The sequence below is a fragment of the Trichosurus vulpecula genome, chromosome 1 (genome assembly GCF_011100635.1).
Source record: "Trichosurus vulpecula isolate mTriVul1 chromosome 1, mTriVul1.pri, whole genome shotgun sequence".
NCBI lineage: Eukaryota > Metazoa > Chordata > Mammalia > Diprotodontia > Phalangeridae > Trichosurus > Trichosurus vulpecula.
The window spans coordinates 13105343-13132434 of NC_050573.1; the positions used below are offsets into that span (position 1 = coordinate 13105343).

A 27092-nucleotide genomic window follows, 5' to 3' on the forward strand; every position below is an offset into this window, starting at 1 on the left:
ACCATCATTCCCAGGATACTAGCTTACCCCCCCATCTCTCCCCCATTCCCTGGAAACTCTGCATGGAATTTATCCTTTGAGCACTTGAAGGACATTACAGGCAGCCTCTTGGATGCAAGACATCCACTCCTGCCTGGTATCTCCCCCTACCTCTTCCTGGGGGTCATGGTTCCTCCCCCTTTTTTCACTCATTCTGACCTCATTATTAATCATTGTATTTGCTTCTATATTTGGTCTGTGCTTGTTTAACCTCCTGGTTTGTTCCCTTTGTGTCTTCTCCCCTGCAGAAATTTCACTTTCAGCTCTTAGGCTGCCAACCCCTACCCCTGACGTCCCCAAGTGGTTTGCCTCTCTCCACCCTGGACTCAGCTGACACTGTATTCCACACCCCAACGCTGACCACTTCTGCTCAACCTATTCTCAGCCCCTGAAATAGACTCTTCACCCCTGTTCAGCAGGAAGCAGCTACTGAACACAATGACCTTTGCCCCTTCCCCACCCCCCCAAGAATTCTCCTACCTGGTGGTTGAGTGTGGAAATGATGTGGATCCCTAAGGACCTTGTGAGGCCCCTCCTGAGCCTGAGGTCATCCTAAAGTCTCCTCCCCTTATCTTGAGTTACCACATAACTTCCCCCTTATCCTGGACCATGGGATTCCTTGTCTCCTGCCCCACCCTGGCTCATAATATTTCCTCTACCTGTGTCCTTATCCTATAAGGCTTATCCTACCCCTAAATCTCCAACCCCCAACAAGAAATCCTGAAATCATCCCCCAGGCTGTATAGCTTTTGGTGCATGTAAGTCTGGTTCCTTCCCTACATCAGTGCCTCTGTTTAGATCTCAGGCCCGCTGCTTTTGCATCAATAAAGCTCCCAATGGCTACAGAGAAGGTCTAAGTGAATTCTTTCACATTTGATGAACCAGCTCCCCCAAGTCTGACCTCATCACCACTAAGCATGCCCACATATAGCACTCTGCACATACGGGACTCTGCATGCACAGAAAGGCTCGAAAACGCTACAACAATGAGGGCAGGGGAGGAGGCGACACTGTCCCCTCACACCAGTCAGACGGACACAAGGAAGCACTGAGAGGCTGTCCGCTGAACACTAGAATGTGGGAAGCCCGACTGCAGCCCATGAGGCCGAGGCCGGCAAGGCCAGCAGGATGCAGGGCATGGGCAGCACGGCCCCTTCACGTTGCTCTCAAGCTCCATGACTATGAGCTGAGTGCCCTGGTCCGGCCTGGCCCAGCCCATCCAGGAGAGGGCTCAGGGTCACGGCTGGAGCAGGACAGGAAGGCCAGGCAGGGCTCTCTATGAGGCTAACCCAGGTCAAGGCCAGGGAGACACAGTTCTCTCTCCATCCCACAAAACTCTCCCCAGATCAGTGTCCATTCCTTCTCCTCACTTCTATGTCCAAAGGAAATTGCTCAGGTCTCCTAGTGGCCTGAAAGCAGCCCTAACTCCGACAAGGTACATACCTTGTACCCAGAGGATGGGAGACACCACGTGATGCCTGAGTCCAGCCCCAAGCCCCAAGGCCGGCTCCAAGGAGAACCCCTCAAGGAGAACCCCGCCCCCATCAGAGAGAGCAGAACAAAGGTCCAGCTCTCCCTCCACCCTACCTGGCTCTGGAGGGAAGGACCCTCCCAAAGGTCTGTGCTGCCCACAAGAAGAAGAACTTTCTGGCCAGACATCTGAAAGAAGAGGTATAATGGTAGATGGTTATTCTCCATCAACCCTTGGAGCCTTCCTTCTGGGAAGGGGACCAGGCCTGGACATTTTGATGTGAAGCCGCAGGAGGGCGACACACTAGTGGAATTGGGAGGCATTGGCATCGCAGCAAAAGTAAGCAACCCCTGTGGTTGGGCGGGGGAGGCTTCACCCGGTCCTTGCACAGCTGCCCACTGGTGTGCCAGCTTCAGCCACAGAGGACTCATGGGTGGAAAGAGCAGACAGCTGCCTGGATGCCAGGGCCTGCAGCTGGTGTGTACACAGGGGCTGGCGTGCAGTCTCCCCTGCTAGACCCCAGAGGGCAAGGACAGTCATCTGCCATTCCTTGTATCCCCAGCACAGGGCCTGGCATACAGGTGAGTGACCAACACCAGACAGCTGCAAACGCTGCCTGTGGAAGGCAGGCCCACCACATGACAGTGCCGCTTATTTGTGTATATTCCATCTCCCCAGTCTTCCTAGCCTCAATGCCCTCGTTCCTCTGGCCCTGGGGGCCTATTAATATCTGAATTATTAAACTGAATGAAAGATGAGTCACTGGGTATCAAGCTTTTAGCTGGGGTAAAAAGGGTCAAAAATTAACCCCTCATTGAAATCCCAGGCAAACACAGAGTCCCCGGTATCAGAGCCAGGCCCCTCTCACCTGATGCGTAATTCTCTTAAGCGACCCCCACGGTTCCAGGCGTAGGCCAGCTGATTTGGAGGAGGATGTCCTGTCCGCCGCCAAGGGACGGAGGGCACTTTGCTCCTCGGTACCTTCAGAGACTGGTGCATCCCAGCTGCATCTTTCTTTAAAGCCCTAAGGGGGAAACACCACCAGCCACCGGTGGAGGCATCACAATCAGGTCTCACCATCAGTGAGGAAGGCCCACAGAGGCACTGGCACCAAGCAAACACCCAGAACCTTGGAGGAGGTGTAGATGGTGCCACAGCTGCACTCAACGCATCCTCTCAGAGCCCAAGAGCTCTTCTTAGCCTGCCCTTCCCTCATCACTGGCTCCTTCCCCATCACTTCCAATCTCCCTCATCCTTAGAAAGCCTCCATCTGCCCGTTCCAAGCCCCTGGCCATCAGCCTTGGCCTCTCCTCTGGGTCTCCTCTTGGCAGCCTCCACCTCCGCTCCTCCCTCTCCTCTAGCCCTCCGCCGTGCGCCTCCCACCTCCACCCCACAGCAGAGGCTCTGCTCTGCAGTGACCGGCGAGTTCTCTGGCCTTCCCTCTGCACGGCTGACTCTCTCCTCCGGCCTTCTGGGGCCGGGCTCTCTCCTGCTCCTCCTCCTACCAGGCACCCTCACTGGCTCATCATCACCCTCCTCATCGCACCCTAAAACTTTGGTCTGGGGCCTCTTCTCTCTCTCTGGTTTAACCATCATCTCTGCAGACTCCTCCTGGAGCTAGAGACCCAGGCCCAGGCTCCCTGAGCATCCAACCTGCCTCCCCGCCTGCCAGAGACACGCCCCCCGCTGACCAGGCCTGGCTTCGTGACTGAGCCACCTGGCACGGTCTGCTGGGCTGGGAACAGCAGCTCAGAGTGTGTGCCCACTCTCACCCCCCCCAACTTTGACCTTTGGGCAAACCTTGAGGGACGGAAGCCTCCCCAGCCTCCCCCCCACCCCGTCCCATGCCCCCTCTAGAAAACTAAGAATCTTGTTTTCTTGGTGTCTGTCTGAAGCCTCGGCCGGGCTTCTAAATTTAGGGAAAGGTCCAAGCCCCACAGGGAGGAATCCTCGGTCACACTGAACGATCGGCCGGCCTAGTGGGAAGATGCTTTCGGTTAACTCGATGATAGAAGCATCCCGTGAATCCTCCTCTCGAAGGCTGGTGGAAGAGTGAGGGGCTGGAGGACAGTGACTCCCCAGAGGGTCCCTACAACCCAACAGCATCGTTTCTGTTTGAGGAAGCAAAGACAGCTTCTTCCTGGAGGTCGTGCTCCAGCTTGACACTGACTGTGGAAGCTTGTCTTTTGTTGGGAATCCTACGCACTGAGAGTGGAAATGGGCTTGCGGCAGAGAGGTTTTCAAAGGCAGGCCAGAGCCCTGTCCCTAAGAAGACCTAGGAGCTCAGGAGGCAGCTCAGCGGGTACAAGGCTAGGCCCGGAGTCGGGAAGACCCGAATCCAAATCCAGCCTCAAACACTCACTAGCTGTGTGTCCCTGGGCAAGTCGCTGAACCCTGTCTGCCTCAGTCTCCTCATTTACAAAATGAGCTGGAGAAGGAAGCGGCGAATGCCCCCAGTATCTCTGCCAAGAAAACCCCAAATGGGGTCACCAAGAGCTGGACGTGACCAAAAAGCACCTGAACAACCACAAAGAACCCCAGATCTTTTTCACACAAATGATTCTCTTGGTTGGACACGACTGAACAACCACAAAGAAGACCCAAGCTCGGGTCTAAATTTATTTCCAGCAAAACTATTCCAAAATCACAGAGTACATGGAGGCAGCTAGGTGGCACAGTGAGTAGAGCACCCACCCTGAAGTCAGGAGGACCTTGACACACTTACTAGCTGTGTGACCTTGGGCAAGTCACTTAACCCCGATTGCCCTGCCTTCCCTCCCGCAAAAAACAAAACAAATCACAGAGTGCCACGTTTGGGAGCTCAACTTAGCAGATTTTTAGCAAAGTACTTAATAAAGTCTTTTACGCTCTTCTTGGGGGAGACAGGACAAGCAGCGTACTGACCCAGAGCGTACACAACTAGGTGGCTGCAGGAAAATTCTTTAACAATCCAACGGTGGCTTGAAAGGAGGTCTCCAGTGGAGTGCCACGGAGATCTGCTCCGCTTTTATGGAGACTCTGCCCTCTCATCAAATCTGCAGGCGACCCCGAGCCGAGAAGCATGGCTAACACAGCGGACGACGGTCGGGATGAAAAGCTTTCAAAAGGCTGGGACGCCACGATAAAGCACATTGCATCAGCACAAACACAAGGTCTTAAATCGGAGTCGTCCTTGTAAGAGATATTAGGGAGCCCCAGCTCAAGAGCGGAGGGCAGGGGCCAGAGTCGGAGCCCACGAGGTGACCGGAGTAGGGCTCGCTGCTTGGCCGGGGCAGGCCTGGCTCGGGATGCTTTTAATCCCAGAGCAGCCTGGCCAGAGGCCCACGGGCCAGAGAACCCTTCTTTCCCAAGGCGAGCCTGAAACCACGCTGAACCTCTCCATGACCTCGGAGCCACTCTGAGCTTCCGGACGTTCGAGGCGTTCCTGACCATCCTAAGGACCGTATAGCCCCATGAACCACCCGAGTCCTCCCAGCCCACACTCCTCATCAATCCTCAGCCTCTCCGGGGTCTGAATCGAACGTGACTCGGACCCGAGGCTCGACGCGCTTGGTCAAGGCCTGCGTCTCACCTGGCCTTAGCCTTGCTCCCCAGGGTCACTTTGGTTCCTCGCTGGCTGAAATCCAGGTCAGCCTCCGTCCTAGCATCCGCCCGCAGAGAGCTCGCCCCGCGTTCAGTCCGGGACATCTCTCAGCTGTCCGAGAGACCTGCGGAGAAAAAGGCCGGGGGTCATCTCCAGGCCCCCCCGGACAGCCCGTTCTCCGGCCCCGCTGCCAGGGAAACAGGCGGTGCTGCTCGTCAGTTACCACATTCTAGGCTGCCTGAGATCCCAGGCCTTGGACAGAGGCGGGGTGGGCACGTGCTGGGACACCAATGAGCCCCTACAAGACTAGTGGCAGAAGGGGGAGCTTGGGCCACTGACAGATGCAACCCCCCACCATGCCAAAACAGCAGAGACCAGGGGTGGGCGGAGGGGCATCCTGCTCGTTAACTCAACTCCCAAAGATGTCCCCTCAAGACAAAGGTCATGGCCTGTGACGTCACCTCTGCCTCAGTTTCTTGATCTGTGAAATGGGACAACAGCAGCACCTACCCGCCCAGGGTGGTCTGCGCTGACCAAATGGGCGAACATTCGGGAAGCATTTTGCCCACTTTAAGGCGCTGTGTGAATGCCCAACTCCCTTATTTTTCAAATGGGGAAACCGAGGCACCAGACGGTAGAGTGACTTGCCCAGGGTCACACAGCTGGTGAAGTGCCAGAGGCAGGATCCGAACCCAGGGCTCAGAAACACCGGGCTGCCTTTCCTGGGCAGGGGGCCCGCATGAGCTGGGTCCTTTAAGAGGCAGGGAAACTGAGGCCAGGGCGGAAGTGACTCGCCAAATGCCTACAGGGAGCACTCGCTGGGGCCAGGATTCGAACCCCCATTCAATGCCCCCCCCGCCCCCCCACCAGCTGATCTTTTGCCAGCTGGACACACAAAGTCCAGAGACGACAAGCGACTAGGCCCGGTCACCCAGCAAGCCGGGATAGACCCAGGGCGCAGGCGCCAGGCCCACGCAGGCGCACACGGCTCCCTCCCTCGGCACCCATGGCGGGGCTCCCTCCTCTCCTACCCGAGGCTAGGGGTTGGGGGCTGGGGCTGGGCCCGAGGCCGGCGCTGGGCCCGTTGTCCTCCAGCCGAAAGGACCGGGAGGGCCGCCACTGCGGGGAAAAGGTGCCTGAGGTGCGGCCCAGCCAGGCCTGCGGCGAGGGAAGCAAGGAGGGTGACGGGGGGCGTCGCCGGCCCCCCGCGAGGACTCCCGGCCGCCTCCTCACACCACCGACTTCCCGCGCCTTCCGCAGGCTCCGCCCCCGTCGCCTTGGAGACGCGAGGACGCCGGGAAAACCTGGAGGAAGTAGTGGCGGATTGAGTCTGCGCAGCCGCAGTTCGGCTGTGCCTAATTTCTTCCGTCTCTATCTCCCCTCCCCAGTCTTGAAGTACCTAATTTCGCGCCATAAAAAAAAAAAATTATACAGAAGCTGAATTATTTCAATGCCTTCTTTTTACGGGCTTTCAGGGTCTCTTGTGGCTCGCAGAGTTCGGCGAACGTGGAGTGTGACAAGTACTTTCAGGCACCCCGCGGGCAGCCCCATGGGGGAGGACCTTCTAACCGGAGCCCAGTAAACAACAGGGGCCTTGCGAGGTTCGAAGCCACCGAGACGATCCCAGGCAGCAAGCTAGAGCGCCCCGGAACTACAGAGACGGGCGGCTCCGCCCACGCTGGGAGCCAAGCGCCGACTGAGCGCGCCCTGTGGACGCGGAGGAATCTGGGCTCCTGGAGCTGGTACTTTCCTCGTGGATTGCCTTTCCTTCGCTGCGTGCAGCACCTCTTCCAATTCTTTGGGCCCCCAGAGAGGCACTTTCTAAGAACTTAATAAATATGTTCATTTGAAAGGTGGAAGAAATAACAAAGCAGAGATGTGTAAGAAAGATCCGGGTTCGAATTTTCCTCAGCTATTGTGTCCAGTCCCGTGCTAGACCCAGGAGAAGGAGCTCAGTTGCAACGAGAAGTGTGATTTTGTAGGTAAACGGAATTTTCAATGAAGAAATACCGTCTACTAATGAAAATTGGCACCTCTGCAATTCCTAATCTTATTGAGTGGCTTGGGAATGTTAATGGGGTGAAACATGAAAGCCCCTGTCCTCGGAGACCTCACATTCGACTGGGGAAAAATATATACATATGGGAGTATATGCAAAAGAAATACAGGGGGTGGGGGACGTGATCCTGACATTCTGGAAGGAATTTTTTTTTTTTTAGTCTGGGTCTCCATACCTCGCCTAGGCTGTGGGTGCACGGGCCAATCAAGGGCCTGATCCCAATTCTGGTCAGCTCAGGAGCTTTGACCTGTCCCGGGTCGTGCCCCTCTGTAGGGCAGCATGGTGGTCCCTCGGCTCCTGGGGACTCACATTGGTGCTGGATTTAGTAAGGACACCTGATCCACTTAGCCCACGGCAACTCACAATTCCCAAGTTCAACGGATCCACCATTCTCTCAGCCTGTACCCCAAAAGTTATTAAACTGTGCATACCCTCGCTGGCTGCTATAACCTCCTTAAGTTATTCTCCTTTAGCTGGCAAATTGATTACAAAAATATTCCTAACATCTCTTTCCGTGGAGCTGTCTCAACAAATTGAATATGAACACAATGGACTATCATTATGCCATTAGAAATGATAAAATGGATGATTTCAGAAGCTGGAAAGACTTTTTTTTAACTTTTTTTTTAAATTAATATTTTATTTTTCCCCAGTTACATGTAAAAACAATTTTTAACATTCACTTTTAAAACTTAGAGTTCCAAATTCTCTCCCTTCCTTCCTCCCATCGGGAAGGCAAGCAATTCAATATAGGTTATACATGTACAGTCATGCAAAACATTTCCATGTTAGTCATGTTGTGAAAGAAAACACAGTCCAAGAAACAAACCTCAAGAAAAATAAAGTTTTAAAAATATGCTTCAATCTGTATTCAGACACCATCGGTTCTTTCTCTGGGGATGGATAGCATTTTTCATCATAGGAGTTATCCTGGATCACTGTATTGCTGAGAATAGCTGTCATTCACAGCTACAATATCTTACAATATTGCTGTTACTTTGTACACAGCACATTTCACTTTGCATCTGTTCATGTCTTTCCAGGTTTTTCTGAGAGGATCCTGCTCATCATTTCTTTGTTTGTTTGTTTGTTTTTTGAGGGAGAAAGGCAGGACAATTGGGCTTGTGACTTGCCCAAGGTCACAAATCTAGTAAGTGTGTCAAGTGTCTGAGGCCAGCAATTTGAACTCAGGTCCTCCTGACTCCAGGGCTGGTGGTCTACTCACTGGGCCACCTAGCTGCCCCCTTTTTTTCTTTGTTTTTTTTCTCATCATTTCTTATAGCACAATACTATTTCATCACAATCACATAGCGCAATTTGTTTAGCCATTCCCCAATTGATGTGCATCCCCTCAATTTCCAATTCTTTGCCACCAGAAAAGAGCTGCTATAAATATTTTTGTACATCAAGGTCCTTTTCCTTTTTGGTTTTTTATCTTTTTGGGGGGGATATAGACCTAGTAGTGGTATCGCTAGGTCAAAGGGTTTTGTAGCCCTTTGGGCATAGTTCCAGACTGATCTACAGAATGGTTGAATCAGTTCACGACTCCACCAGCAATGCATTAATGTCTCTTTTTTCCGCATCCCCTCTAACATTTGTCATTTACCTTTTCTGTCCTATTAGCCATTCTAATAGATATGGTGTAGTACCTCAGAATTGTTTTAATTTGCATTTCTCCAATTAATAATGGGTTAGAGCATTTTTTATATGGCTATAGATAGCTTTGATTAATTACTTCATCTGAAAACTTAATATCTTTTGATCATTTATCAATTGGAGAATAGCTCTTTTATAAATTTGATTCAGTTCCCTGTTTGAGAAATGAGGCCTTTATCTGAGAAACTTACTTCAAAATTTTTTTCCACATTGCTAACTGTATTTCCCTCCATCCTATTCCCTTCTCTCCTCCCCCATTTATTCTATTCTCTCTCTCCTTTCACCATGTCCTTCTTCAAAAATGTTTTGTTCTGACTACCCTCTCCCCCAACCTGCCTTCCCTTCTGTCACCCCCCACTTCTCTTATCCCCTTCCCCTCTTACTTTCCTGTAAGGTAAGATAGATTTCTTTTTTTTTTTTAATTTTAAGATAGATTTCTATACCCAATTGAGTGTGTATGTGATTCCCTCTTTGAGTCAATTCTGATGAGAGTAAGGTTCACTCACTCCCCTCACTTCCCCTATTTCCCCTCTACTGTGAAAGCTTTTTCTTGCCTCTTTTATGTGAGATAATTTACTCCATTCTGTCTCTCCCAACATATTCCTCTCTCACCCCTTAAATTTATTTTTTTAGATATCCTTTCATATTCAACTCACATTTGTGCCCTCTGTCTATATATACTCCTTCTATTTGCTTTGATAATGAGAAAGTTGTAAGAGTTACAAGTATCTTCCCATGTAGAAATGTAAACAGTTTAACTTTATTAAGTCCCTTATGATTCCCCTTTCCTGTTTTTGTTTTTATGCTTCTTTTAAGTCTTGTATTTGAAAGTCAAATTTTCTATTCGGCTCTGGTCTTTTCATCCAGAGTGTTTGAAAGTCCTCCATTTCATTGAACATCCATTTTCCCCCTTGAAATTTTGTTGAGTAGGTGATTCTCGGTTGTAATTCTAGCTCCTTTGCTTTCTGGAATATCATATTCCAAATCCTCCCATCCTTTGATGTGGAAGCTATTAAATGTTGCATATCTAGACTGCGGCTCCATGACACTTGAATTGTTTCTTTCTGACTACTTGCAATATTTTCTCCTTGACCTGGGAGCTCTGGAATTTGGCTACATCATTCCTGGGAGTTTTCATTTTGGGATCACTTTCAGGAAGCGATTGGTGGATTCTTTCAATTTCCATTTTACTCTTTTGGTCTAGAATATCAGGGCAATTTTCCTTGATAATTTTTTAAAAGATGAGGTTTAGGCTCTTTTTTTTGATCATGACTTTCAGGTAGTCCAATAATTTCTCCTGGATCTCTTTTCCAAGGTAGTTATTTTTCTAGTAAAATACTTCACATTGTCTTCCATTTTTTCATTCTTTTGATTTTGTTTTATTGTTTCTTGGTTTCTCATAAATCATTAGCTCAATTATAATTTTTAAGGAATTATGTTCTTCAGTGAGCTTTTGTATCTCCTTTTCCCTTTGGCCAATTTGGCTTTTTAGGGCATTCCTCTCCTCATTGACTTTTTGGACTTCTTTAACATTTGGCCTAGTCTATTTTTAAGGTGTTAGTTTCTTCAGTATTTTTTTATGTCTCCTTTCCAAGCTGTTGACTCGTTTTTCATGATTTTTTTTTTAAATTTGTTTGCTCTTTTTTAAAATTTATTTTTAGTTTTCAACATTCATTTCCACAAGATTTTGAGTTACAAATTTTCTTCCCATCTCTATCCTCCCCCCACCCCAAGATGGCATGTATTATGATTGACCCTTTCCCCAATCTACCCTCTCTTCTATCACCTCACTGTGGCCCCCATTCCTTTTCCCCTTACTTTCTTGTAGGGCAAGATAGATTTCTATACCCCATTGCATGTATATCTTATTTCCCAGTTGCATGTAAAAACATTTTTTTTTAACATTTGTTTTTAGAACTTTGAGTTCCAAATTCTTTCCCTTCTTCCCTCCCCACCCACCCTCCTTGAGAAGGCAAGCAATTCAATATAGGTTATACATGTATCGTTATGCAAAACACTTCCATAATAGTCATGGTGTGAAAGACTAACTATATTTCCCTCCATCCTATCCCATCCCCCTTCATTCAATTTTCTCCCTTGACCCTCTCCCTTTTCAAAAGTGTTTGCTTTTGACTACCTACTCCCCCAAGGTGCCTTCCCTTTATCATTCCCCCACTTTTAGCCCCATCCCCCCTACTTTCCTGTAGGACAAGATATCCAATTGGGTGTGTATTTTATTCCCTCCTTAAGCTAAATCCAATGAGAACAAGATTCACTCATTCCATTTCACCTACCCCCTCTTCCCTTCCAATAAAACTGCTTATTCTTGCCACTTTTATGTGAGACAATTTACCCCATTCTATCTCTCCCTATCTCATTCTCCCAATATATTCCTCTCTTACCCCTTAATTTTATTTTTCATATCATCCCTTCATATTCATTTCATGATTTTCTTGCACCCGTCTCATTTCTCTTCCCAATTTTTCCTCTACCTCTCTTACTTGATTTTCAAAATCCTTTCTGAGCTCTTCCATGGCTTGAGATCAATTCATATTTTTTTGGAGACTTTGGATGTAGGAATTTTGACTTTATTGTCTTCTTCTCGGTGTGTGTTTTGATCTTCCTTGCCACTATAGTAACTTTCTATGATAAGAATTGTTTCCTGTTGTTTGCTCATTTTCTCAATCTATTTCTTGACTTAATTCTTTGTTAAGGTAGGGTTCTGCTTCCAGAGTGGAGAGTGCACTGTCCCAAGCTTCAGGGGTTTTGTGCAGCTGTTTTCTGAGATACTTCTACAGATGTGTAAGTTTTCAGTTCTTCCAAGGTGATATGATCTAAAGAGAGTTGTTTACTACTTTTTTTTTTTTTACTAATCTCCAGGCCTATGCTCTGGTCTGTGAGTGACCACAAGCACTCTTTTCTGCTTTGGAACTGTAATGAGGGTCCCAGTTCCACTGCAGCTGCAAGCTCTGGTGTGCTGGTGCTCCTCCTTGCCCTGGGACTGCCACCCAGGACTTTGATCTGAATATAAGTAAGGGCAAAGTGACAGATTCCTGCCTCAGTATAATCTCCTTCTGACCAGTTATTTGACCCCCTTACCATCTGTGAGCTGACAGCTCCAGAAGTAGCTGCTGCCACTGCTGATTGAGTGGCTCCCAAGGCTTGCTCCTTGTTTGCTGGGGCAGGAGCTATGCTAGTATAGCCTGTGCCGGACTGTGCTCCACTCTCACCCAGATGCACCAGACCTTTCCTGGTGACTTTTTAAGTTGTTTTGGGCTGGAAAATTATTTCACCCCATCCTTTTGTGGGTTCTGCTACTCTAGGAATTGGTTTATGTTATTATTTAAAAGTGTTCAGAGGAGTTCTAGGGAGAGCTAAGGCGAGTCCCTGCCTTTTCTCCATCATCTTGGCTCTGCCCCACCCCACCCAAGACTTTTGTGAACTCTTATAGAATATAGGGAGCAGACAGAACCAGGTGAACAATTTATACAAAAGATTACAACATTATAACGGAAAGACCTTAGAATTCTGATCAACACAATGATAAAACACACCACTTGCGTCCTGAAGGAGAGGGGTGATGAACTGAGGATACAGAAAGATGTGGCCAGTGTGGGAATTTGTTTTGCTGAACTATACGTGTATTTATTAATTTTAATTTTTTGAATTATTTTTCATAGTTTTTGTTTGTCTTGATTTTCTGGGGGGAGAGGAGTAGGAGGGACAGATGAGTAAAAGTTAACAAAACAAATGGAGTGGGGTGGCACCAACAGCCAATAAGCTGTATTCTGACTCTCTGCTGCCCACTGGAGCACCATGGGCCCAAGGCAGCAGCCTGGACAGTGAGACCCTCATCCCGGAGATTAGCAATAGGAGACCTTAGGCCAGTCACTGGACCTTGGTTTCCTTACCCGTAACTTGAAGATATTGGACCAAATTGCCTCAGCACTTCCTTCCACTCCAGACGAATGACATTACGATACTGTTGTGGAAGAAGCCATCTCCTCCTCCCTCCACGGCCCATACTCAAAGTCTGGGTTCCAGGCTAGCACAAGGAAGTGGGGGAGGGGGCCTTGCTTCTTGCTAGGTGATCCAATACTGAAAGGATGTTTTGTACCACGGACATCCCCTCCACATATACCAGGTGTTGCAGAGGAGAGAAGGGGAGAGGGGAAGATAAAAAACAAATAGAGGGAGAAATAGAAGAGAAGGAGAAAGGAGGGAGACATAAAGAGAGGGGAAAATAGAAAAGAGGAGAGGAGAGATAAGAAAAAAGAGAGGGAGGAAGAAGAGGAGAGATTTTAAAAAGGGAGAGAGAAAAGAGAGACAGGGAAGAAGACAGAGAGGAAGACAGAGAAAGAAGGGGAGGGGTAGAGAGGCAGAGGCTGAAGAGTTGCAAAGACACAATCAGACACAGATGCACAGGGAAGCTCAGAGACCATAGGAAAGACCATTTCTGCCCCCTCTGCCAAAGCCTTGTCCTGATAGTCTCCACCATTTCTTTCACTGAAATCGCAAAATAAAACAAAACCTCCAACCCACAGCGTTTCTGACAAAGGGATCAATCAATCTATTAAGCACCAGCAATCATTTATGAAACACACCAGGCATGGTGCTAAATGCCGGTGATACAAATATGAAAAAAAAGAGATTGTTCCTTGGGCGATGCCTGGGCTGAGCTCTCTCTTCAAATGCAGATTTAGAGTTCCAGGCGCAGCCTCCAACGGGAGAGGCAGAGACCAGGGATGAGGTGGAAGACCCAGGACAATAAGAATGATGATGAGCTTCCTGGGACACGGGGAAAAGTCCCAGAATAGCACGGCTAGGTGAGAGACGAGGAGATATCAAAAAAACTAATAACTAAAGAGTCAACCAACCAACCGGCTCTCATCAGTCATTTCCCAAAGTGGGCGCACCCGTCAGGGGAGAGTCATCCTGAAGGGAGGAGCCAGGAAAAAAAACTGCACCCCTCACATGAGAGTGAGGACAAGCCAAGAGGGAGTAACTCTCTCTGCTTACCAGTCACTCCCAGCCGACTCAATCATTTCTGTTTAAGTATCAGTCTAGATTCATTGGTTCTCTCTCTTCCCCCCCTCTCCAGAATGGGCAGCATGTAAAACTCCCTCTCAGGGATTTCCCATGAATGGTGGGGGAGACCCAACTCCGGCAAAAATACAACTTTCAACACCTGGTGCTGGACACGCATCCTGTGCAGGCAAGCCTCAGCTTGTGCCTTTGGCCTCTGGATACCTCTTTTGCTTTGTTTCTTTCCTTATCATAGGTGACCACATTTTAATCCTGAGACGGCTGTTTCTAGCTTGGGAGGTGACCTTGGGAACTGAAGAACTCTGGACCTTCTGGTGCCTTATTTGGAGCTGCCTGGCAAGAGGAGTCCCTGCATTGGAGAGGGCCGATACCCACCCTCTGGCTTAGCTTGCCAAAGGCCATAGACATTGTGGGAGACTGGGCAGGGCCAAGTCAAAGGGGGAGAGCTGGCTCAATAGTCCTGCAAATAGCTTCATTTTCTTTTCGGTGCTCTGAGTCTCAGTCAATTGGGAGAGTAGAATGGTAATTATATCATTGCTTAATGTTTAGGTTTCCTTAATGCATGCTTTGATGGCTTTAGCATTTCTTCTGTGTGGAGAAAATAAATAGCTGTCCCATACCTGTTCTATATTGGACATTAAGTACCTTTTTGCCCCTATGGAAGAAGTCCTTAAAAATGAGCCAAATCTAAACTTTAAGTGATTTCCCCTGTGGCTCAGGAGAGGGAGTGTAAAGAGCCAAATAGCTTGAGAACACAGACTTGACCTTTCTTTTTAGGGAGCAGGCTCCTCCAGGAATGAATCCATTTTTTTGAGTGGGTCTAGACCCAAGAGTTAAAGAGCTTAATCATGATAACTCGCTAGTCATAGCAAACACTTTTTTTTTAACAACCCAAAAGGCGACTGTACACATGGACATCACCAGATGGTCAATATAGAAATCAGATTGATGATACACTTTGAAGCCAAATTTGGAGAAGATCTACAGTTGGCTAAAACAAGATCTGGAGCTGACTGTGGCTCAGATCGAGAGCATCTTATTGCAAAATTCAGACTTCAATTGAAGAAAGTAGGGAAAACCATCAAGCCACATAGGTATGACCTAAATAATACCACTTATGAAGTGGAAGTGATAAACAGAGTTAAGGGATTAGATCTGGTAGACAGAGTGCCTGAAGCACTGTGGGAAGAGGCTCACAATATTGTATAAGAAGCAAAAAACATTCCAAAGGAAAAAAAAAGAGCAAGAAAGCAAAATGGCAGAATGGCGATCTGATGGGGTTGTACAAATCGCTGAGGAAAGAAGGGAAGAAGAAAGGGAAAGATATACCTAACTGAATACAGAATTCCAGAAAATAACAAGGAGAAATAAGAAGGTTTTCTTAAATGAGCAATGCAAAGAAAGAGAAGAAAGCAACAAAACAGGAAAGGCAAGAGATCTCTTCAAGAAAATTAGAGATATCAAAGGAAAGTTTCATGCAAAAATAGGCATGATAAAAGACAAGAATGGTAGGGACTTTTCAGAAGCAGAAGAGCTTGAGAAAAGGCTGCAAGAATGCACAAAAGAACTATACAAAAAAGATGTTAGCATTCCTGATAACCGTAATGATGTGGTTACTGATATGGAGCCAGACATCCTGGAGAATGACATCAAGTGGGCCCTTAGGAAGCATTCCTAATAATACAGCTAGCGGAGGGCATGGAATTCCAGTTGGGCTATTTAAAATCCTAAATGATGATGCTGTTAAAGTGTTGTCCTCAGTATGCCAGCAAATTTGGAAAACTCAACTGTGGCCCGTGGATCGGAAAAGGTCAGTCTACCTCCAAGTCCTAAAGAAGGGCAATGCCAAGGAATGCTCAAATTACCAATCACTCTCATTTCACAAAGGGAGTGGGGAAAGGCATCTGTAGAAAGCTGGTACCTGAAGGAAGTCAGTGAAGTCAGGAGGCAGAGAAGAGGAAAGAGAGCTTTCCAGGCACGAGGGACAGCCAGGGAAATGCCCCGAGTCAGGAGATGGAGTGTCTTCTGAAAGAAGCAGTAAGGAAGCAGTGTCATTGAATTGTACCTGAGTGGGGGTGTAAGGTAGGAGAAGGATAGAAAAGTAGCTTTGAATGCCCTTTGATCCTGGAGGTGACAGAGAGCCCCTGGAGTTTTCTGAGTAGGGGAGGAGGGAGTAGGACATGATCAGACCTGGGCTTTAGGAAAATTGCTTTAGTGGCTGAATAGGGGATGGACTACAGTGGGGAGAGATTGAGGCAGGCAGACCACCCCCCCCCAACAGATATGGCAGTGGGCTGGGTGTGAGGAGATGAGGGTCTGTACTGGGTGGGGGCAGAGGAGAGAAGAAGGTGAATTCTGCAAAGATCAAATTGACAGGCCTTGGCACCATATTGGGTCTAGGGGGTGAGAGATAGTGAGGAGTTCAAGATGACTCCTGGGTGGGAGCCTGAGGGCCTGGGAAGAGGGTGGTGACCTGCGCAGTAATAGGGAAGGTAGAAGAGGGAGGGTTTGGGGAAAGGATAATGAGTTTGGTTTTGGGCATATTGAGTTTAAGATGTCTACTGGACATCTGGGTCAAGATGTACAACAGGCACTTGGAGATGAGAAGCTGGAGGTCAACGAAGAACTTGGGGCAGGAAAGGGAGAGTGAAGAATAGAGCCCAGAGATTGTAATGGAATCCTTGGGAGCCAATGAGATCAGCCCCGGCCAGCTGGGTGTGGCCTTCTTCAGTCTTCAGTGGCAGGCTCATCCTGGTAATGGTGCTCTTCTATTCCAAAAGAAATACTCTCTCATTGGGTAACCACAACCAGACTTGGGAAGTCTGGAAAAACTAGGTTACTGCCACGGCTGGAAACATCCATTTCTCTGCTCTGTTGGTTGATGCCCTGTGCTCAAGGAAGGAAACAGAAAACAGAAGATGACAGCTAGGGACTCCAGGTGCTGCCCAGGAACGTACATGTTCCTATTGCTGTGTTCTTATAGCCACCATTGTTGCTGGAAGATGATTGTGGGGGGCGGGGGGGGGGGCAGTGAGGGATGGGCTGGGTTGAGAAATTTCTTCCCCACCCCCTGCTGGAAGTCCAAGGGAAATAAAACTTAGAAAACAAACTCAAAGGAGCAGGTCCAAAACAGGCAGAGATAGCCAGTTTTCTTTCATCCTGTAGTCTACAGAGTGGGTGGCTCCTCTTGACTCCAGCTCTCCATCAGTGACCCTACGACTAAGTTGCCAGTCACCATCAATACAACCCCCCAATCACCAGAGACCAATCAAAAGTTGTTTTATCGTCCCAGGAAAGCACGTGTCCCACCACAAGAGGCCAGAGGGCATGTGCATCTCCATGGGAGGTGGCCGAACCCAGTGATCACTCTGTTACCCTCCGATAATAGAGTGCAACAGAGATCCACAAAATGATTATGTGTGTGTACATGTATACACACACACACACACACACACACATATATATATATATATATATATATACATATATATGTATATATATGTCTCAAAGCCCATTGGCTCTCTCCTTATTGGTGGAGATCAATGCACTGAGTCTGCATGAGAGGTAGGGTGGAATTGGTAAGACCCAGAGAAAAGAGAATTCCAGTCTTTAGATATTCTTCAAATCAATGAGTCTCCAAATTTTTGCATGCTTCTGCTTTCTAGCTTCAAGAGAGAAGAGGGAGGAGGCCAATTCCACTTCAGGTTATTGAAGGAAAAGACTGAGGAAACAGGAGAGGAACCAGTAGTCTCCATCATGTCCCTGTCCTCAGCTTCCTTCTCTCGAGAATGGATAGAATAAAGGCATCATAAAGGGTATGCTCATGACATCTGCAGGTGACCCTAAGCTAGGAGGGATGATGGCTAACACAGTGCTTGACAGACCGTGTCAAAGAGATTGTTACAGGCTAAAGCACTGGGCTGGATTTAATAAGATGAAATCCAAAGGGATAAATGCAAAGTTTTTGACATGGTCCAAAAAATCAGTTTCACAAGTGTAGGCGAGAGAAAGCATGGTGAGATATAGCATTATGAAACCTTAGGATTTGAAGAGAATTTAAAAGTCACAGAATTTTAGATCTCAAGCTGGAAGAGAGCTTGGCAGTCACCTGTTCATTTTATAGATGAAGAAGCAGAAGCCCAGAGATTTGCCCAAGGTCACAAAGGTTGTAAGTGGTAGATCAGGAATTCCAAGCCAGTTTTTCTGACTCATGTTCAGCCCCTTTCTACCTCACCCAGCTGCCTCCACCCAGGTCTCTTGTCTTAACTATCTTTCTTTATTAGTAAGGAGAGTTCACTTTGGGGTATGGTGAAGGGAGGCATTTCCAAAAATGATTGGAATGTAAAACACAAAACCTAAAACCTATTTTTTAAAAAAGGAGCATGTATTATAATATATAATAAATATAAATGGCATGATATAAACATTATGAATATAACATACAATAATATAAAATATTATGTACTAAAATATCTTTTTCTGTAAAACACAAAATCTATTTTTAATTGGTTTAAGGGACTGGGGAGATTTAGAGAAAGAAAAGATGGAGAGGCATGATAGCTGTCTTCAAGTACTTGAAAAGGGTCTAGATGGGTTCTGTTTGACCCCAGTAGGCAGAACAAGGAATAAGCAACAATTAGACACCTATTATTTGCCAGGCACTGTGCTAAGCGCTTTACATATATCACCTCATTGGATCCTCATGACAGGCCTATGAGGAAGGAGCTAATATTATCCTTATTTTAGAGATGAGGAAAATGAGACAAAGGTTAAGTGATTTGCCCAGGGTCACACAGCAAGTGCCTGTCTAAGGCCAAATTTGAACTCAGATCTTCCTGACTCCAGGCCTAGTGGCACACCCACTGTGCCACCAAGTTGCATCTCCTGGGTCAAGGTTGGAGACGTACCTTCAAGCTTGATGTCAGAACAAGCTTCCTGACGTAGCTGCCCAACAGTGAAATGGGTGACCTCAAGAGGGGATGGTTCCTCCTCACTGGGGGTCTTCAAGCAGAGGCTTATATAGGCTGGACTCAGAGGTCCCTTCCCACTCTGATTCTCTGCTTTTGTGGCAAACATATCCTTGCCAGGAAGGATGACAACTGCAGTGGAAGCTTGGTTTTAGATTAGATTCGATCTTCATCCAATTCAATAATCATTCATTAAGTGCCTAATGTGTACAGAGTCCTGTGATCCTGTCTTAAGAGGGCCAGTGGAAGGAAATGTTTAGCTTGGAGATGAAGAGATGTAGGCTTCAACTATTGGAAAAGTTCTCCAGGGGAAGACAGTTTCCTCTTGGTTTGCTTGGTCCCGGTGGGCAGAAGGAGGTGAAAGTTCAGACTTGACTTCTATGTGAGGAAGAGCTGGTCTTTCAAAGAGATGTAAATGTTTAATATTTAAAAGATTATGAATTCATAAACAGGTTTTTAGTTTTTTTTTTTTTTCACTTATCAAGAGTTTATCTTTTCTCCCTTCTAGCTCCCATCACTTCCCTCATTGAGGGGAAAGCCCCCTGTAACAAATTATGCAGTCAACTAAAACAAATGCCCACTTTGGCCACGTCCAGAAATGTGTGTCTCCTTCTGCCCACAAATCCCCTCTGTTGGGAGGCGGCCAGTATTCTTTTTCATTATGTTCTGGAATCATGTTGATGTGGTTTTGATTACAGTTCTTTAAATCTTTCAGAATCATTTGACTTTACACTATCGATGTGTATTATGAAGGCAGAATTTATGACTTCAAAGAGAATCATATATATGTCTGAAAGGTTTGGAACCGCAGGATATAAGGAATTCTCTAAGTAGAAGGCAGAGAAATTAAAGCATTTATTCAAGCTCCAAAGTAACAGACCCAGGAACCAGCGTGCCCATTTTGATATTTTGATCAAGAGCTTCCAGGCCCAATAAGTCCGCCTCACAAGAGTAACCAGGAAGCCACAGAGAAGCATGATGGTATAAAGCAAAATCATATACATGCTTCCCCTCTATGGTAAGAAGATTACCACTGGCTTCAAGTCCTTGCTCAGCACGCCTCGGTCCACATGCAGGTTGGCTCTGCTACCGCAGCTCCTGCTTAGAGACTTTATCTTCAGCTTTGGCCATAGCTGTCTCTGGCTCCAACAGAAGAAAAAAAAGGATCTGCAAGCTGTCTTCTCTCCTCTTATAGAGTTTTTGACATCATCAAGCGTGGTCTGAATGACCACAGCCCAGGCTCTGGTGATTGGTTCTTGAGTTGGCCGCTCCCCTTAGGACCCTGGGAGGTTCACATCCACATAGATGAGGTCAACACCCAATAGGGCATGGCTCTGGAGTTAACACCTCCCCTTAGCCAGCCCCCATCTTGGGCCCCACCTTAGTTGCCAATCCATACCCACTAAGGTTTTATACCTAATAGGGGTTTGGGCCTGAGGCTTAGCACTTAGTAAGACTCAATCAAAGACACTGAATTAATCAAAGGAAACAAAGGCCACGCTCTTCAAGGGCACTTGTTGAACTAAGTGCTAAGGAGCCCATTTTGATTACCAACACATGATGTTACAGTGTAAATGGTTCTCCTGGTCCTGCTGGCTCCACTTTGCATCAGTTCATCCAAATCTTCCCAGGGTTCTCTGAAGCCAGCCCTTTTTCATCAAATATAATACTGTTCCATTTCATTCACACGCCATGATTTGTTTGGCCATTCTCTAGTTAATGAGCACCACTTCAATTTCCAGTTTTTGCCCCTACTAAAAGAGCTCCTATAAATATCTTTGTAACTATGAGTCTTTTCCTCTTTTTTAAATTTCTTTGGGGGGAGTGGTATAGACCTAGTAGAAATATTAACAGTTCAAAGAGTATGCAGTTTCATAGCTTTTTAGGCATAGTTTCAAATTGCTTTCCAGAGTGGCTGCTCTCTACTAACAGTGCATCAATATGCCTGTTTTCTCCCAGCCCCTCCAACACATACTTTCACCTTTCTTTGGGGTGTGTATGCATGTCAGTTTTACCAGTCTGATAGGTGTTAGATGGAACCTCAGAGCTGCCTAATTATCAGCAACTGGGAGCATGCAGGTCCTTAAGGAAGAGCTTTTTAACAATTACAGCTGCCTCCAAATGGAAGGGATTGCATCATGAGGTCCTACTAGGGGTATGCTGGAGCTGCTTTAACAGGCACCAGGGAGCATATTGATAACATTTTCAGAGTGAGCATTTACACCTGGGAAATTGGCACTGGATTTGTTCGTCTTCACTCATTTTTTCTGGAGAACCAGTCATTAAAACATTTACCAGGATACCACTACCTGAATCTCTCTCCATGTACAATTAGGTGGAGCGGCGGACGGAAGGAGGCTGAGCCTGGAGTCAGAAAGACTTGAGTTCAAATCCAGCCTCAGACATTTACTAGCTGTGTGACCCTGGACAAGTCACTGCACTTGTCTCCACTTCCTCATTGTAAAATCGGGATTACAACAGCAGCAATCTCACAGCATTGTTGCGAGGATCCAGGGAGACATTCGAGTTAATGGGTGCTACATAAATGCTCATTCCCTTCTCTTTCCCCTTCCAAATGGAGGATAACTTATAGGGAGGATACCCGCTTCAGGCAGGAGTTGCAGAAGACCTGGGTTTAAATTAAGCCACTGGGCCTTGGCTTCTTCCTTGTATAAATGTGGGCATTGGCCCACGGGGTCCCTTCCGAGCCTAAGGTTCCATGATGAATTGCCCGTAGTAGGTGCTTACTAACTCTTAAATGAATGCATGCTGCCGGCTTCTTTCAAGTCCAGGCTAAAATCTCACCTCCTACGGGAAGCCTTCCCCCGTTATTTCCTATTTATCCAGTACATAGCTTGCTCTGTAGAGGATTATCTGCACGTTGTTGCTTCCCCTCCACCCCCATTGGATTGTAGGCCCCTTGAGGGCAGGGGCTATTTGCCTCTTTTTGTATCCCTAACTTTTGGCATACAGGAGGTGCTTAATAAATGCTGATTGAATTGTGGGAGGGTAAGAAGTTTGGGATTCTTCTCTCCCAGAAGGCACCTGGCACACTGTAGGCGTTTAATACTAAATGCTTATGGAAGGAATGACAGTCCTACCCGGTGGACCTCACACCAGGAGGTGCTAAAGTGTAAACCCAGGCGCCTAATAAATGGTGACTCGACTTTCCAGCCATTTCTGATACTAACTCAAGTACATTTCCACATTAACGCCTTTGGGCCTCAGCGGCCCAGGCTGTAAAAGGAGGGAGTTGGACTGGATTCAATGGGATAGAATGGGGTAGGTATTAGGCGTCTGCTGTAAGCACTGGGAGCCAGCCTGGAAAGTCGTTCAGAAGCCCGGGATATTTGTCCCGGCCGTCAGGCGTCAGGGCTCTGGCTCCTCCTCCTCCTCCCTTTCAGTCGCCAGCACCCGGGCGCGTGCTCAAGCGGACGCAAGGACTGACGCCCGGCAGCGCGCGCCACGAGGCCGTGCGCGCGCCCGAGGCGCGGCCTGAGACGCCCCCCGCGGCCGCGCGCTCCTGGCCCTGGGGCCTGCCCGCGCCGAACGCCTGAGGGGCCATCGCCCCCTCAGTCATTCACTCTCCAACCAAACCTGCACAGGCGCCTTTACTTCCCGCTTGTGATTTCTCCTTTTTAAGTCTGCCCCCTGGGGGTAGAGAGTCAACCCAAAAGCGCGGGTCCTCTTTCTCAGGACTACCCTTCTCTCATTTTATTTTGAAAGACTTGCATTTTCCCCACAGGCACCTCCGAGGACACTTCCTATCCGGGGGGAGGGGGGAGGCGGTCAGCCGCGTCGGCGCAGGCGCAGATGCCGGTGCGTGGAGGGAGTTATTAGAGGGGCGGGGGAAAAGGGGCGGAGTGAAGGCTCCAGTTACGGCGGCTGAGGGGAGACAGATCCAGTGCACGGAAAAAGAAACAAGCGAAGCGAATTGGCGCTGCGGGTCGGGGAGGGTGGGGCGGGAGTAGGACCAGGCCCAAAGAGCGTCTGGAGGAGGGGCAGCCAGGCTCGAGAGCGCGCGCGCGCGGGGCTGCGGCTGCGCGGGGGCCCACGGCAGGCCCCAGGCAGCCCTCGCTCCCTCGGCCTCCGTGCGCACGCGCCGTCGCGCTCACGCTCGCTCGGGGCGCGAGGCGCAGCCAGGCGGGCCGGAGAGCGAGCGGGCGGGCCGGGGGCAGCCGCGGTGCCGAAGCCGAGGAGGGCCGGACGAGCACAGGGCGGCAGCACGGCGGCCGTGACGGTGGCGACGGCGGCGGCGCCGGGGCCGGGGCCTGGGCCGAGCCCGGCCCGAGGCGCTGCTGAGGGGCTCCTCTCGTCGTCCCTGCCCGCCTCCCTCTTCCGCACGGTGAGTGCGCGGCCCGGCCCCCGGGAGGAGGGGCCTCCAGGCTGGCCCGGCGTCTGCCCCGGTCCCGGGCGGGGGCTCCAGGGCACGACCCGGGGCTCCAGGGCACGACCCGAGGCCCCGGAAGCCCGGCGCGCAGGCTTCCTCTCCTGCCGCGGCCGCCGCTCCCGGGCCCCGGGAGGGCAGAGTCTCCGGGGTCAGGTCCGGGGAGGGGGCCAGGCCACGGGGCGGGGGCGGGGCTCCGGGCCTCCCCGCTGCTCTCCTTCCCAAGGTGGGCCTCTGGTCCTGGCTGTGAGGGCGGGGTCGCTTCGGGGGCCCGAGGAGGGGAGCCCTCGGTTTCCAGCTCGGGAGGTGCTAGGGTCCGGGGCGGGACGGGGGTGTGAGCCGACGTCCGCGGAGAGGCCAGACTCGGGCTGCGGCTGGAGGGGCTTTTCTCCCGGGATGCTTTCCAGCTCCTTGGGGCGCCAGCTTAGGGGAAACTGAGGCTTTGTCACGTGGGGGTTGGGCCGACAGCGAGAACCCCTAGTCCCCCTGCCCAATCCCGGCAGGTCTGAATTCTCGTGGACAGGAGTGGGGGCCAGACCGGCCCCTGCAGTGAGTGGGGGGAGAGGCCTCCAGAGGGGCTTCCCTTGTGTGCATAGCGGGCTGGGGCGGGGGGGTACTGGGCTTTGCAGAGAAGGCTCCTTTTCTCCCCCAGGAAGGCGGGGGGGGGGGGGGGGGGGGGAGCAGTAGGGAGCTCAAAGCCTTCAGAGGTTTAGACGTTCCTCTTCCCCAGGGAAGAGAAGTCTGGATTTCCTTCTCTTCATTTTTGGGGTGCGGATTTCTTTGCTCAGTCCGTGTTTAAGGACTAAAGTCTGGGGAGAAGGTCCTCCCACAAATAAGGAGGGGGCAGTTGGTGCCCCTGACATCTACTTTGAAAACACAGCTCTTATTAAAATCAAGATACATAGTCAGAACTAGTTCTGGTTTCGTACTGATTTGGGGGAAAGTTTCCTCTGAAGTTTATCACCTCTTTCTTCTCCGTGGAACTCCCCTACCTCTCTCTGTGGCAGTGACTAATCTTTTGGTTGCTTTGTGCTCACTGCTGCGGGGCTCTGTGCTGTTCAGCGAGCTTAGTACCTATTTCTGCTTGTCCTTTCCCTCTTTGTGCTAAATTCTAGTAACCTTTAAGATAAGGGATACTCATCTCTCTTCCAGGTTTGTTCTGAAAATATCTGTTGTATGCGTCGTTTTTTTTCCTCTCAAGTTAACTCTTAGGAGGGACACTTTAGAGAAACAAAAGCCACTGAAATGTACCCCTGAAGCCCACTTAGAGTGAGCAATAAACCTGTGCTGGCTTTCTTTTCAGGTGCATAGAGTTAAGGATCCACAAATAGCCATGGATAGAAGAGGTGTGGGAGAAACGGAAAATGGTGAAGCCTTCCTTGACCTGAAGAAGCTACCAGCATCAAAATCCCCACATCGTTACACAAAAGTAGGCTTTGCTCCTAATGGTTTCCTTTACAGGTTGGAGGAGAGTGACAGCCTGGGTGTCCGTGTTGGTTGAAAGAACCACTTAGCACGTCTTATTCATCTCAGTTATATATTGTAAATGGTTTTATACATCAGGGGACTTTGTTGAATAGTGCAGCCAGTTAGGAAAACTCATGCCTGTTTTAGACCCGAGCAGTTTACAGTTGAGGGAAGTCTTCTCTAGTCCTGTGTAAATGCTGGTAGATGGATGCCTACTATTTATTGGCAGTGCTTTGTAAATTCTGTAATTATTCTCTAAGTAGTATGTTGTTGGTTCAGGTAGTCTTGTGAGGACTAAGTCCTTAATGTTTGACAAATATGAGTGTCTTGTATGGTAAGATTGTTTTCTTAGGAGGTGACATCCTTCCTGAAAGGAATGCTGTCTAGTGTGCTTGTCCAGATTAATTAGGTGTCAGAGGTTTCCTATTTTTTTCCCTGTTTTTCCTTGCATTCTAAATTAGGCACAGGAAACATTTTAAAAATTTTTGTAATTTTTACACAATGTCACAGATGAGCACAGGAAATGTTTTAAAAATTTTTTGTGATGGTTACAGGTAAAAGGTCTTTTAGTACATTTATAATTCTTACCTCTGTCCTTTCCATTTTTTTCTGGATAAAAAGCTTTGCTCACTTTCCTACTCTGGCTTTATTTTCAAGGGGGGGGGGGCGGCAGCGCCGGGGTGGTGCTGCCAGGTCGATCTAAGGAGTTGACAGGAGTCCAGGACACTTCTCTTGTATTGCCTGTAGAGCCTATAGTGTTGGTGAGAATATCTAGAGTGCTTTAACACACTTCGTATCTCTCCCGTTGTTGGAAGAAATTCTCTTCTAATATCCCTGGTCTTTCCCCAGATTAGATCTAATATGGTTACGAGATATGTTGAAAGTGGTTGAGGTTCAAGTGGAGACCAGTGTGAAGCTCCAGAGCAGCACCAACGGCTGGTGAGCAGTCATGGCTGGGTCTCCTCGGCGGACTCAAATGCTGCTCATTGAGCCTGGGTTTCCTCCTGCTTTCTGCTTCTCACCCACCATACCCCCTCCTGTGTTAAAAGGTTAGCTAGGTGGCGCAGTGAGTACAGCACCAGGCCTGGAGTCAGGAGGACCTGAGTTCAAATGTGATCTCAGACACTTGACACACTTACTAGCTGTGTGACCTTGGGCAAGTCATTTAACCCCAGTTGCCCTGCCTTCCCCCCTCAAAACAAAACAAAAGTTAGCTACAGGTAGAGTTCTTCATTATTCCCTTTGATTTCTGTTTGTGGGTTGTTTTTTTTTTAATAGTCCTGGAAACTGGGCCAACAAAACTGTTTGCTCCAAAGTGGACAGTTTTTGTTATTTAGCAGGTTGTTTTCATAAATACAAAGGAGGGGCAGCTTGGCCCTCAGGTCATCAGGACCTGAGTTCAGATCCGGCCTCAGGTACTTACTGGCCATGTGACCCTGGGCAAGTCACTTAACCCCGATTGCCTCCCCTTCTTCCTTGCCCCACCCCCACCCCACCCCCCCAAAAAGATAAATACAAAGGATTTAGTAGTTGCACAAGAATGGCAGGTCAGATCTTTTCCGGTAGATCATGGTCTGGGTTGAATTTTCCCCCTCGCAAGCTTGTTGACTTGACAAGTACCCATTTTGGCAGCTTTGAAAATGCCTTTCCGATGGCTTTGTATTTTAGTTTACTATCTAGGCATGTTAGTTTATATCTGTAGTAATGCTTCAAAAGCTTATTACACACTAGCAATGGGGCAGGGGGGTGACCAGCAAAGTATTAGGTGGGAGGAACAGTTGGGATTGACCTAGCAAGACTTGAGGGCCAGAAGGTGCCTGACTCATGCTGTGTGCTGCATAAGGGCATTTGCAGAGGGGGTGCTTACTCATGGAGGAAGTATTGGAGCAGAGCCTGGGGTTCGGGGCTCTCTGTCACGATTTCAGAGAGGTTATCACTTCAGCTGCCTCCCAGCTGCAAAAGTTGACTTCTAGAACCTCTGACTGCGAATTTCACTTGTGGCTTAGAAGGTGATTGTGCCACATTTCAGAAGCATTGTTCAGATGTTTTTTGAGTGGACACAATTGTTTCACTAAAATGTGGCTGTAGGAAATGAAGATTCACAATCCGTTTATCTTCCTGACCCTGCCAACCCTCATCATTGCATCATCTGAAGTGTGTCCTTAGGGCCCTGAGTTTTAGAGACCACAGAAGTAGGTTCCCATCCTGCTTGAAGTTACCTGTGGGACTTAGAACAGGTCACTTACTCTGGGCCTCAGTTTCCTTTTCTGTAAATAACCAGGAAGTTGAGATTGGTCATCTAAGGTCCTTTGCAGCTCTAAATCCTATGTGAGTGAGAGTGTGAGTGTGTGTGTGTGCGTACGTGTGTGTGTGTGTTTTGATTCTTAAAACTTTCATACTCCAAAAACCAAAGCATT

General features: G+C 48.5%; 2 protein-coding genes across 2 annotated transcripts in view; one reads left to right on the forward strand and one right to left on the reverse strand.

Annotated features, from left to right (window-relative positions):
• Window positions 1-6322, reverse strand: part of SFI1 (SFI1 centrin binding protein) — a 69539-nt gene extending 63217 nt beyond the window's left edge. Inside the window, exons 1-4 of the mRNA XM_036761309.1 lie at window positions 6125-6322; window positions 5082-5217; window positions 2379-2534; window positions 1627-1698 (exon numbers count right to left, since the gene is read on the reverse strand). Of these exons, the coding sequence (XP_036617204.1) occupies window positions 1627-1698; window positions 2379-2534; window positions 5082-5197 (344 nt within the window). The 5' untranslated portion in view covers window positions 5198-5217; window positions 6125-6322. The remainder of the gene's footprint in view (window positions 1-1626; window positions 1699-2378; window positions 2535-5081; window positions 5218-6124) is intronic.
• A 16745-nt stretch (window positions 6323-23067) lies between these two features.
• Window positions 23068-27092, forward strand: part of EIF4ENIF1 (eukaryotic translation initiation factor 4E nuclear import factor 1) — a 46884-nt gene continuing 42859 nt past the window's right edge. The window contains exons 1-2 of the mRNA XM_036740817.1: window positions 23068-23166; window positions 24512-24637. Of these exons, the coding sequence (XP_036596712.1) occupies window positions 24542-24637 (96 nt within the window). The 5' untranslated portion in view covers window positions 23068-23166; window positions 24512-24541. The remainder of the gene's footprint in view (window positions 23167-24511; window positions 24638-27092) is intronic.